Source organism: Camelus ferus, chromosome 1, assembly GCF_009834535.1.
Source record: "Camelus ferus isolate YT-003-E chromosome 1, BCGSAC_Cfer_1.0, whole genome shotgun sequence".
Taxonomy (NCBI): Eukaryota; Metazoa; Chordata; class Mammalia; order Artiodactyla; family Camelidae; genus Camelus; species Camelus ferus.
This window is the reverse complement of record NC_045696.1, coordinates 49,900,458-49,914,163: the sequence shown is the minus strand read 5'-3', so window position 1 is coordinate 49,914,163 and position 13,706 is coordinate 49,900,458. Positions and strand designations below refer to the sequence as shown.

The window sequence follows — 13,706 nt, the reverse complement described above, 5'->3', positions numbered from 1 at the left end:
GCAAAGAAAGGGGAACCTGCATGTACACCTTTCTCTACAATAACTGACTTTTGATCTTCCTTCTCAGACATTCAGTAGTCAGTAGACTCCTCTGGTCTGACCAGATTCCTCTTCCTGGCTGGCCCCTTCCTGTCCAATTCTGTTGCCACCCCCACTTCTTTGTATATGATGTTCCTTCTGCTCAGAATGCTTTTCCTCCCACTCCAGCTCACTTTCTGCATGGATAACTTTCGTCCATCTTTAAATCCTAGCTGAAGCGTACTTTTTCCATTAAATCTTCCCAGACTCCTCCTCCACTGAAAGTCATCCACATTCTTCTTTATTACCAACACACATTGTTCCTGTGCTAATTACATCACATATTCAGTTCAATTTCATTCCACAAGCAGTACTGAGTGCTTGCTACAGTCTTCTGGATGCTTGAGACACGTCTGAAGAATATGAAGCAGAATAAAACAAAATCACTGCCATTGTGAGGCTAATATTTAATGAGGGGAAGCAAACTTAATAAATAATATTTCTAGAATATTAGAAGGTGACGTGTGCTATGGAAAAAACAAGGTAAAGCAGAGTAAGGGAGGCTGGAGTGCTGATTGGTGCAGGTTGGGAGTTGTCATTATAAAGAGGGTGACCGACCTATAAAAACAATTTCATTATTTTGGGTCCTGTGAAAACCCGATTTACTATTTTGGGCCCCATTTGAAAATAGAATTACTATTACTTTTTTGACTTTGTCCCAGCGAAAAGAATAATATCATTCTTCTTTCTGCTGTTCTTACCTATTTGGTGATATTATTAAGTCCGGCCTCTGTTAATGAAAAGATTATTCTGAGATTAAGTGTGAAACACTCTAAATCGAGATAAAATAAATCAATAACTCTGATGTATGGAGCATGTACCACAGGTTTACACCTCTGCTAGGTATCACAAGGCTCTGAAAATAAAAGAAAGTCTTGGCCGTTGAAGTTTTATAGAAGGATCAGAAGTCAGACGATATTTCTGAAATTTTTCTCTTTCAGAACAATCATCCAAAAAGTCCTTAAACTGCTGACCAGCATTACCACAATTTTCTTAAATCCCATGTACATATTTTCAATCCAACTACCACAATGCTTCAGTCTATTATTTTAGTGAAGATTATTGTCAGTTTTGTTGACTGATAGTTTCTCTGCACACAATATTACCATTTTTCTCTGAAGAAAAATACCCTATATGTTAGACAAATTGGATTGGAAAATAACAATAGAGGTACTTTCTCTGTCAATAACTGAGTTTAACGTAATTTGCATTTGTGAAGGAGTCATTTTCATGCAATTAACTTCACTAGAACACTGAAGATCAGGCATGGGTTTTTTAATGGAACTTACTTCAATAAATCAGATTTGCCTAGATCTTTATAAATACCTGCACCTTGAATGGGAACATAAATTAAACTATGGATTCCTGAGCATCTCACTCATTTCTTATTTTGGAGACTTGGTTGATGACATTACTTTAGTTTTCTTCCATTCTTTAATTAATGGCCTTCTGATGCTTAACAATGAATACAGTTGTACCCTTGAGGTAATATTCCATGGAATAAAATACATATTAATCTTTCTGTCTTTCAATAAATACCAAATGCATGCAATCTGAAATTTTCAGAAGAAAAAAAAAATTGTGTCTCATTTTATTGATAATTACTGCATTTTTTAAAAAAGAATCTATCACATAAAACACAGTCAAAAATCAAACTTGTGCAGTTACAAAAGAGAAGGGACATATTTATGAATCCAGGGAACAAACTTTGACACCCTTGTATAAACACCAGGAAAGTTTGGTCTTCCGCATCCATGTCCCCAGCTAACAATGCCAGTCAAAATCCATGTTCCATCACTTTTTCTTCGACAAGATAAAGGTCCACCCGAATCTCCCTACACAAGAAGATAAATAATGTCAGTATAAAGTACACTTGTCCCATGATCATCAACTTGTCATTAAGTGTCTAATAAATTGTGTTCAGACTCCCACCCTGACAGGTTTTTGCTTGACTAACTACTATGCAGTTTGGGGAAGTGTCAAGAAATAATGTGAAACTTCTAATGTCATTTTAGAATTATTTTTCCTATCATCAAAAAGACGCATTCATGGTTAAGAAACTTGATTCTTTAGGCCAAGAATAACATTAGAAGATTCTTGCAAGGAAATAACACTCACATACCTGCGAATAAACAACAAACCTCAACAGTAGTAGCAATAATGATAATAATAGCTAAAGCTTATTTAGTGCTGGTATGTGCTAAGCACTGTTTTGGGTCATTTAATCCTCACAATAACCTTTCAAGGCATGGTTATCTTGGGGGTAGGTTGACCTCTACCTCTGCCCATGTGTTGCCTCACGCATGGCCCTGAGGAAGAAAGGAAAGGAGACCCTGTTTAGTTGGTCAAGTCCAATGAGGCACGTCTAAGGATCACTGGCTGACAGTTGTCACAGGCAGATCACCCTCACTTGAGAGTCCTTTCTGATATCTCAACTCTAAAAGCAAAGGCTGAAAAAATTCAATATTTAAACTGAATTCCTGCTGTGTTCGTTGTTTAAATTATAATATCTGGGTTTTCATTTTCTTATATTGGAGGATAGCTAAAGCTGCAGCTTACTCAGAAAGTGTTTCAAATTGGCCCCTGAATTCTACAATTCTAAACCTGATTAGGTAAATTCTAACTAGTAGAGAGACTGGGGTCTTTTAATTTTAACCGTTGCCACACCAACTCTGCTTATTTAACCTGTAAACCCTGCTGGTTGTGTGGAACAGCACTATATAACTGACTAGCTGCAGGAAACATTCAAAATATCGTAGCTTAAACTTTAGAGAGATAAGGGTTCAAATCCCAGCTCCACAGACTGTGTGACCTTGGGTAATTTACTTCTCCTCTCTGTGCCCTAGGTTCCTCTTCTGTAAAATAGGGATAAAAGAATAATTTGAATGTAGGTAAAGGACCTAGCATGGGGCCTGTCAGAAGATAGAGGTCATAATTGTAAGGTGAATGCTTGTGGCCCAGTGCCGAAGGTTACGGAAAGAGGTGGGAACAGCTCCCACTGCCCTGCCCTCCTCATCTTCTAAATAATCTGTTCACGTTTTGGCAAGCAAATTGATATCTGCATAGATTGGAATCTGAGGCTCATAAAAATGTCCCCCTAAAAGTGACCTTCAAATATACCACCGTCAGATGCGTAAAAATAAGAGTTCCTGACACTTCTCCCATTCCTCTTTCCTTTCCCCCAGCCTTTGCATCAAAGAGTAAGTGAATACAATACTTCTTACTTTAGAAGGTAAATAGCCACTTTTAAGGAAATAGGTAGCAATCCTAAAACACTGTGTGTGTGTGTGTGTGTGTGTGTGTGTTTCTTTATTTTTCAGTTTTTGGTTATAAGAAAATCATGGCAAAATGATAAATGCTGACTTCACTCTCTAATTGTTGGAGTAAAATACATAGGGACAGGAAAACAAGTGTTTAAATCCAATTACTATTTAACCACATTTCCCAGATCTTAGGCAGTGGGATTATAATTAATATCTGAATTAAAGGAAGCACCTGCCTTAGGCATTGCCCAGTGTAGATTAAATAGGAAAGCATTTATGGAAAGTACCACCTGTCAGGCAAGGGAAAATTAAGATGACTTACTCTGCAGGCGTCTCTCTTGCCTGACAGGACTCCTGCACAGAGCATCCTTGAAGTGATGATCCCATAGGTGGAAACACAGAGGGTTTGGTCAATGAGCTCTACCTCTGCTTGCTGCAAAACAAGGGAGCCTTTATTGTCTGGAAAACACAGAGAAGTAGAAATCGTGGCAATGATTACATTTACTTTATTAGACAATTTATTCATATTATCTCCTTGTACCTTTCCAATTTTTTAAGGTAAATTCTATCATGATCCCCATTTTTCTGATGAAGAAATGGAGGCTTAGGAGGATAAAGGACTTATCTAAAGGCACACGACTAGCAATTAACAGAGCAGGATTCAGACCCAAGTTGTGACTCAGCCTTCCTAGCCACTGTGCCATATTCCTTCACCATGTACCTCCCGCTCTCAGTAGGACTGAGTGTCAGCAACAGTTATTACTGATACTCACTGGTCAAGGGGGCCCCTTAAGTGGAGCATTATAACTGACAGATGGGAGTCCCCTAGGAACCATAAAAACATAATAGTTTGGATATAGCCCTCTCACATCCTTTTTAACCTGTCTGGCTAAGATGATTCAGAAAAATCAACTCTCACACACTCATGCTTGTAAACAAAATGTCCCATGATAAACTGGTTGAGTAGACTCTTATCTTTTATAATATATGATAATGTCATTAAAGCCCTGAGCCCAGTCCTGTTATGTTATGAATGGTGTTATATATAATTGAGTAGTTTTGCTGCCTTCCCTTGTTGGGACCCATGACCTCAGCAGGTCCAGACAGGTGGTAAATTTCATGACTTCGATAACTAATTGGAGGCAGTGAGCACTTGAGATGCTACCCATGGTGAATCTTTAGAGTCTTTAGAGACTATCAAAGCGAGGCTAAGGGGAAGGTCAAGAGTTACAGAAAATGTATCTGTCCTAAACCCTTGGAAATGACTGCGAGGGAATCTCAGGTGACTGGGAGATCAAGGGAAAGCACTGGCACCCATCTTCGGGGAGATGTCCACAAGGTTTTGGATTCTTCTTCTCACTGTATGTTTAGCATCCTAGACATTAAAACCTTGGCAGGGCAGATATAGAGACTTCCCTACCATACAGTCTGACCTTTGTGCATATGAAAAAGATGCCCCCTTCTGGGTGGACCACTTCTAGGCTAATAAAAACCCCAGGCCTGAATTTGCAATCTGGGGAGCTAAGGGCAGGCTGGATTTCAGCCCTCACTCTTATTTACTTGGCAGTTGCCCTTCTGAAGGACATATTTGCATAATCCTCCACACAATTTTCTATGGGTTGACACAGTCAGACGTGTGAGTGTGTGTGTGTGAGAGAGAGGGAGGGTATCCTACTCTTCTTTATGAAAATGAGTCTCTTTTTTTGGATGAAAGGAAACCTAAAAATAAGAAGGAATTGCTCTTCTATAGTGAAAACCCTAGCAAACCCCTCAGAGTTTGAAAAGGACCCATACTATCTATCCAATCCTGCCTTGCTCGTAAGAAGTGGGTCCCACTTCTTTTGAGCATCAGGGGGAGAATCACGAAACAGGAATTATAATACTCTCCTCCATTCTACCTCTCAGAGTTGTTAGAAGGTTCAGATGAGACCATATACAAAACTCCTCTCCATGAAGCCCAAAGAGCTACATCAACAGCCGTCAGTGTTATCTGGAGGGGAAGGGCATGGCCATTCACCGAGACACACACCTGCCTCGTGCCTCCGCCCCCAGCCGGTCACCCAGCACTTCTCTCCGCCTCGCACTTTCTGGCCAGCGGGAGGAATGCATATCGGCTGAATGAGCTGTTTCAGGGTCTCGGGCCAGGCGATACTGAGCTGTAGCAAGGCAATATCGTAGTCAAAGGTCTGGCTGTTATAGTACTCATGGACCACAATTCTTCTCACTGGGGAGACGAACTTGGCAGTCCCCTGCACATACATCCCAAGGTGCGCGGTCCACGGTGTGGGGTCGGACAGTCTGGTGCAAAAGGAATGAAGAATGAAGTCAGAGGCGGAAGAACCGTACAGGGTTTGGAAACAGAGGAATGAGGGCTGTGGAGAGGGCGGTCTGACTTTCAGTCCCTATTGCAGTCACTGGCTCTGCCCTGTGGATACAGCAAGAGGCACACTGTCTCGGAGCCTCCCTTGTCGCCTTAATAAACCAGAGATGAAGTAATGTGTAGTTGGGCCGGTGAACAATAGCTATGTTCCAGAAAATGTCCTCAATGGCATCCTAAGGACACGCTGAAAATTTCCTTGCCACTGTTATTTCATGAACCACATACAGGTCAAGACTGTTAGTCAAGGAATTAATTTGTTTCATTGTCCCTATTGATGCTGACAGTGGTATTTGATGGAGACAGACAGGGCCAGTGAGTCAGTGGTTTAGGGATCCTTTTACGAAATTCAAATGACACGAATACCAAGACAGATTAGAAATCAGTGCTACAAGCAGGAATTTAATGAAATTCCTTCCTGCAAACTGCCAGAAGCCTTAAAGATTACTCTGCTCTAACTGCTCAAGCTTGACCATTCATAGGGCCCCACCTCTATTAGTCCTTTCAGAATTCTAATCCTGACCCTAGTGGCCTTGCATGAAGTCACTGAAGGGCTTGTAGTCTCCATCTGAGGTTCCATCTCCATCAGCACAGCAACCTTGCTCTGGTGGGGTGAAGAGAATGTGGAAGCGTTGGGAGAAAAATGAGGACAGATCCCAAAGAGTGTGGCCCCTAATCTGCTTAGCTGACATCTCACAGGCAGCACTGGGGACCTGGGGACATGTGACTAAGGGTCACATATTACTCGGAGCAGTTTCACTGCATAAAAGATTAAAGGTAGAACAGAAATGTAGCCATTTTAGTCATTAACATGAATCCTATCATCTCCAGGAGAAACAAATATCCTAATTGAATAAATTCATGGAAATACTCCACTTTAAAGAATGCTGAATGAGAAATGAATGATATATTTGTGTACCTAAGATCCAACAGATTCCAAATAAGTTTACCTTTTAATTCAAGTTGTTTTCTGAACTTTCTTTTCACCCTTATCTGGGAGACTGTCTGCCCCATAATAATCCCACTGGTAAAGGCAGACAGAGCCCTTCCAGTAGTGACCCTAACAGACTTTTTCACGACTTCTCCTCTGTGATACTGTGGTTCATAACAAGAAATACGTATGCGGTCTACTTTCCATTTCTGGCACAGAGCTCCTAAAACCCTTGGAATTTTGTAAGTGATGTGAGGGACCAAATGTCTTTTGTTATATTAATGAGGTTACTTTGGGCCAGCAACTAAGACTCGGGAATGGTCACCAGGAGAACCAACCAAGTGATTGGAGTGCTAGAACTTTCAGTCCTACCTCCTGACTTCTGGGGAGGATGGAGAGGCTAGAGGTGGAATCCATGGCTAATGACCAATGATTTAATTAATCATGCCTATGTAAGCCTCCAAAAAAGCCAAGAAGGAGAGGGTTTGGAAAGCTTCTGGGTTAGTGAATGCACGGAGATTCAGGGAGAGTGATACACCCCAAGAAGGCAGGGAAACCCTGCCTGCTTCCCCCATACCTCACCCTATGCATGTCTTCCATCTGACTGCTCCTTAGTTATATCCTTGTATAATAAAATGTGTCTGTGAGCTGCTCTAGCAAATTAATCAACCACCAGGAGTGGGTCATGGGAGCCTCTGCTCTATAGTTAGTCAGTCTGAAGTACAGGTGACAACTTGGACTTTCAATTGGTGTCTGAAGTTGGGGGGGTGGGGGTAGTCTTGCAGGACTGGGCCCCTAAACTGTATAATCTGATGCTGTCTCTGTGTAGAGAAAGCCAGAATTGAGTTGAATTGTCGGACACTCAGCTAGTGTCAGAGAACAGCTTGGAGGGGGGTGTGGGAGCCCTTCCCACCAGCACATTGGAAATTGGGATGCCGATCATCACCTCCAACTCTAAATAAGGATCCCTGGACTCCAGTCCTCCTCCAGGGCCCATTTCCCACGCAGTCCCACACTCCACATTCCTCACACATTCGCACAGAATTCCTTCTGACTTGAAAGCCCTATCCTATTTTCTTAGCCTCGTAAAAGCCTATTCATTCTTGATGTTCCTTTGTGTTCTTATATTTATATCAATAATACCTAAAAAAAAAAATGTTTGGCATACAACTGGTGTCACAATAAAAACAAAACAAAACAAAACCACCAACAGAACTGATTAAACAATTCCAACAGGGAATTTCTTCCCACAGTGTGAGGGCATTTGTATGGTCTGTGGTCAGAGACTGTGCCCCTTTAGAGTAAGGATTGAGATGCCCCACCTGTTTCCATGGAAGCAGTGGGCAGCGGAGAGAAGCCACTCCCTGGAGATGACTGAGGCCCCGCAGTAGGCAGATCCGACAAAGTGGAGGCTGACTTGCCACGGCCAACCCCCTTCTTGGGTGTCGATGCCCCCAATGATGCGGTGGAGGGTGGAGGAACTCCTGCTGCAGCCTTTAGGAGAGGAAGGGTCACATGATTTAAAGGCAGACTTGGAAGAAAAACTGGAAATACAGTCAACTTTTGAGCTATTGGGAACTGACTAACCAGGTAGGCAACTTGAAATCCCCTGCTTATCTGGAAAGGCAGTTTGTGGGTTCATCTAAAACCAGCACCAACAAACCACTCCCTCCCTCCCAAAAATAGGCCTTGACACAGAGTTACTGACTCCCCACAATAACACACACAAAGGGAGGAGGGGGCCTATTAGTAACAGCTGTACTGACGGGGACAGCAGACGTGGGGTTCAGGTTGTTAGGTAGAGAAAAAAATTAGTTTCAAATGCAACAGAATTGAAAGTGTCACTGAAATTGTGCTGATTGGAGGGAAAGCATTTGGGGGGAAATTTGTAAGTCCAAAACAAATGAAAACCTAGTTAAGAAAAACTAGCTAAGAAAAACTGGTTATCAGAGCAATTACTTTCCAGTGTAAACAGTATTGATAAGGATGTATAATTAACATGTTGTCACATGGCCAGTTAGAGATCACACAACTAATAATAAAAGAAAGCACGTTGGAGTTCTCAGGTCATAGCTAAAAAAAGAACCATATCTGTGGTTAAGAGGGCGCAGTAGTGAGACCAAGAGCTCACCTCCTCTCACAATGACAACAAAACCACAACTGACTACTAAACAATCATCGATAAAAAAAGACTACAACCTGACAAAATAGATCTTATTCAACTGGAAACATAAAGAGGGAACCACAGCAGGATGATAGGAGAGGTGTGTTCACGATATAATAGGGCCCTATAACCCCTGGGTGAGTGACCCACAATCTGGAGAATAATTAAATTACAGAGGCCCTCCCATAGGAGTGAGAGTTGTGAGCCCCACATCAGGCTCCCCAGCTCAGGGCTCTAGCATTTGGAGGAAGAGACCACAAAACATCTGGTTTTGAAGGCCAGTGGGGCTTAACTCCAGGAGCTCCACAGGACTTGGGGGAAACAGACACATCACTCTCTTGGGAAGTGTACACAGAATCTCGTTTGGACTGAGGCCCAGGGCAGAGCCCTTCTAGTAGTGACTCTAACAGGGTCAAAGGACCTGACTCCAAAAACCACAAGACACTGAAGAAAGACATTGAAAATGACACAAGCAGATGGAATGAAATGCCATGTTCTTGGGTTGGAAGAATCAATATTTTTAAAATGGCCATACTACCCAAGGCAATATACAGATTCAATGCAATGCCTATAAAATAACCAATGACATTTTCAGAGAACTGGAACAAAAAATATTAAAATTTGCAGGGTAACACAAAAGACCATGAATAGACAAAACAATCTTGAGAAACAAGAATAGAGCTGGGGAATTATGCCCCATGACTTTAGACCATGCTACAAAACTACAGTAATCAAAACAGTATGGTACTGGCACAAAAAGAGACACACAGATCAATGGAACAGGATAGAAAGTCTAAAAGTAAATTCACACACTTATAATCAATTAACCTATAATAAAGGAGGCAAGAATATACAATGGAGAAAAGACAGTCTCTTCAATAAATGTTGCTGGGAAAACAAGACAGCTACTTGTAAAAGAATGAAATTAGAACATTCTCTAACACCATGTACAAAAACAAACTCAAAATGGATTAACATACTAAATGTAAGACTGGATACTATAAAACTAGAGGAAAACATAGGCAGAACACTGTTTGACATAAATCACAGCAATATTTTTTTTCAGACGAGCTCCTAGAGTAATGGAAATAAAAGCAAAAATAAACAAATAAGACACAATTAAAGTTAAAAGCTTTTGCACAGCTAAAGATACCATTAACAAAATAAAAAGACAACTTACAGAATGGGAGAAAATATTTGCAAATGATGCAACTGACAAGGGACTAATTTCCAAAACACACAAACAGCTCAACATAAAAAACCCCAAACAACCTAATCAAAAAATGGGTAGAAGACCTAAATAGACATTTCTCCAAAGAAGACATCCAGATGGCCAGCAGGCACATGAAAGGATGCTCATTGTTGCTATTTATTAGAGAAATGCAAATCAAAACTACAATGATGTATCACCTCACACCACTCAGAATGGCCATCACTAAAAACTCTTCAAATAATAAATGCTGAAGAGGGTGTGAAGTAAAGGAACCCTCCTACACTGTTGGTGTGAATGTAAATTGATGCAGCCACTATGGAGGACAGTAAGAAGGATCCTTAAAAAATTAAAAATACACTTACCATATGATCCAGCAATCACACTCCTGGGCATACATCCAGAGAAACTATAACTGGAAAAGACACATGCACCCCAATGTTCACAGCAGCCCTACATACAATAGCCAAGACATGGAAACAACCTAAGTGTCCATCACCAGATGAATGATAAAGATGTGGTATCTATCTATCTATCTATCTATCTATCTATCTATCTATCTATCTATCTATATTTGTCTATATATATATATAAAATAATGGACTGTTACTGAGCCATACAAAAGAATAAGTAATGCCATTTGCAGCAACATGGATGGGCCCAGAGACTATCATATTAAGTGAAGTAAGCCAGGCAGAGAAAGGATACTATTATATGATGTCACTTACATGTGGAATTTTTTAAAAATGATACAAATTTTATTTATAAACCAGAAATAGATTCATAGATACAGAAAAAAAAAAACCACTGGTTATCAAAAAGGAAAGGGGAGAGGGATAGATTAGGAGTTTAGGATTAACAGATACACAATATTATATATAAACTAGATAAACAATAAGGACCTACTGTATAGCACAAGGAACTATATTCAATTTCTTGTAATAAACTGTAATGGAAAAGAAACTGAAAAAATATATATGTATGTATATGTATAACTGAATTGCTTTGCTGTATACCTGAAACTAACACTGTAAATCGATTAAACTTCAATAAAAATTAAGAAGTAAAAATAAGACAGAGAAATAAAATAAGAAATAAAATAAGACAGAGTGGCTGAGTGAATGAAAAGAAAAGCCCATATATATGCTACTTACAAGAAACTCACATCAGATCTAAAGATACACTAGCCGGAAGGTACGGGGATGGAAAAGGTATTCCACACAAATGGAAATCAAAATAAAGCCAGGGAAGTGATACTTATATCAGACAAAATAGGCTTTGAAACAAAGATGTAACAAGACACAAAGAAGGACATTACACATTGATAAAGGGATCAATCCAACAGGAACATGTAACAATTGCAAACATATATACACTCAACCTAGGAGCACCTAAATATATAAAGGAAATAGTAACATACATAAAGGGAGAAATTTACACTGATACAATAACAGTAAGGGACAATAACACCCCATTTACATCAATGGACAGATCGTCCAGACAGAAAAATAATAATGATATAGTGGCCTTAAAAAACACTTCAGACCAAGTGAACTTAGTAGATCTATATAGAACATTCCATCCAAAAGAGTAGAATACATATTCTTTTCAAGTGCACATGGAACATTCTCCAGGATAGATCACGTGCTAATTCATGGAAGAATTCAAGTCGCAGTAAGTCTAAGAAGATTGAAATCACATGAAGCATCTTTTCTAACCCTGAGGCTATTAGACTAAAAACAAACTCTAAGAAAAAAATTGCATAAAACACAAACACATGGAGGCTAAACAATACGCTACTAAATAGCCAACGAATCACTAAATCACAAAGAAGAAATTTTAAAAAACACCTGGAGACAAATGAAAACACAATGATACAAAATATATGGGACACAGCCAAAGATTTCTGAGAGAGAAGTCCAAATGATACAAGGGTACCTCAGGGAACAAGAAAAATCTCAAATAACAATCTGATCTTACACTTAATGGAACTAGAAAATTAAGAACAAACAAGACCTAAAGTTAATAGAGGGAAAGAAGTCATAAAGATCAGAGCAGAAATACATGAAATAGACTTAAAAAATAGAAAAGATCAATGAAACTCATTGCTGGTTCTTTGAAAAGATAAACAAAATTGATAAACCTTTAGTCAGACACATCAAGAAGAAAAGAGAAGTGTTCCAAATAAATAAAATTGGAAATGAAAGAGAAGTTATGACTGACACCACAGAAATACAAAGAATCATAAGAGACTACTATGAGCAACTATATGCCAATAAAATGGACAACTTTGAAGAAATGGAGAAATTTCAGAAATGTGCACTTTCCCAAGACTAAAGCAGGAAGAAATACAAAATAGTGAATAGACCAATTACCAGTATGGAAATCAAATCAGTAATTTAAAAACTCCCAACAAACAAAAGACCAGAACCAGATAAATCACAGGTGAATTCTATCAAACAGTTAGAGAAGAGTTAACACCTATCCTTCCCAAATTTTTTTCAAAAAATGCAGAATACGGTATGTTTCTGAACTCATTTATGAGGACAGCATCACCTGGATACCTAAACCAGATAAATATATCACACAAAAAGGAAAATTATAGGCCAATATCACTGGTGAGCATAAATGCAACTTTCCTCAACAAAATATTAGCAAACTAAATTAAACAATATTTAAAAAGAATCATGCACCATGGTCAAATAGGATTGATCCCAGGAATGTAAAGATGGTACAATACCTACAATTCAACCAGTGTGATACACCACTGTAACAAACTGAAGAATAAAAATCATATGATGATCTCAACAGATAAAGAAAAGCTTTTGATAAAATTCAACATCCATTTATGATAAAAAAAAACTCTTCAGAAAGTAGGTATAGAAGGAATTAACCTCAGCATAATAAAAGCCATATATGATAAGTCCACAGCTAGGCATGCACTCTGCCACTGAGCTATACCTTCACCCTTCTTCCAAAGAATTTTTAAAGTAATATTTATTTTCCATGATGGCAGGAACTTTTTTCCCCTCTTTGGTTCACTCTTCTGTATCCCAAGTCTCTATCTTTTGTGTTTGTAACTTATTCATACATGTCATAATTACTAATAGGGCATTTTTTCCATTTTTTTTTGACCTTTATATTTTGGTAATATTTCTCTATTTTCTCCTGTGCTGTCTTTCATTAGGTTAAATATTCTTTTTCTATTCTGAGTCTTACATTATGCTATTCTTTTGATGCTTTGCCCTAACTTACTAAGAGTAATACTTATATTTATTTTTTAATGTCTATTTCTTAAGCATATACATCTTGGCATAATTCTCACCTACCTCTCATAATCTTACTACCTAAACCCTTACGTCCTTCCATGTAGGCTTGAATTTTTTAATTATTTTATTATAGATATATGACTTGGGGGAATCTTGCTTTTTTAGGCAGTTACAAATTTTGATAAGTTATATATCCTTTCTGCATATCTTTCTATGTAGCATCCTCCTGGGTTCATTTTTCTTTCTTCCAGAATGCTTTTTTCAAAAGTGTTTTCAAGGAGAGTCCTGATATAATACATTTTCTGAGGTTTATATGCTTAACAAAATCTTTTTTCATCCTGTCATTTTGTAATATTTTGCTCTTAAAATTTAGGACAGAGTCTTTCAGTAGTTTTAAAAAATTGAGGTCCCACA

At 38.9% G+C, this 13,706-nt stretch overlaps 1 protein-coding gene across 2 annotated transcripts in view; it reads right to left on the bottom strand.

Annotated features, from left to right (window-relative positions):
- Window positions 1-1,638: 1,638 nt before the first annotated feature.
- TMPRSS7 (transmembrane serine protease 7) overlaps window positions 1,639-13,706 on the bottom strand; it is a 39,551-nt gene continuing 27,483 nt past the window's right edge. Inside the window, exons 12-15 of one of the 2 annotated variants that reach the window (XM_032479003.1) lie at window positions 7,972-8,143; window positions 5,371-5,639; window positions 3,664-3,800; window positions 1,639-1,913 (exon numbers count right to left, since the gene is read on the bottom strand). In XM_032479003.1, the coding sequence (XP_032334894.1) occupies window positions 1,743-1,913; window positions 3,664-3,800; window positions 5,371-5,639; window positions 7,972-8,143 (749 nt within the window). In that variant the 3' untranslated portion in view covers window positions 1,639-1,742. The remainder of the gene's footprint in view (window positions 1,914-3,663; window positions 3,801-5,370; window positions 5,640-7,971; window positions 8,144-13,706) is intronic. The other variant, XM_032478996.1, reaches the window with a different exon arrangement.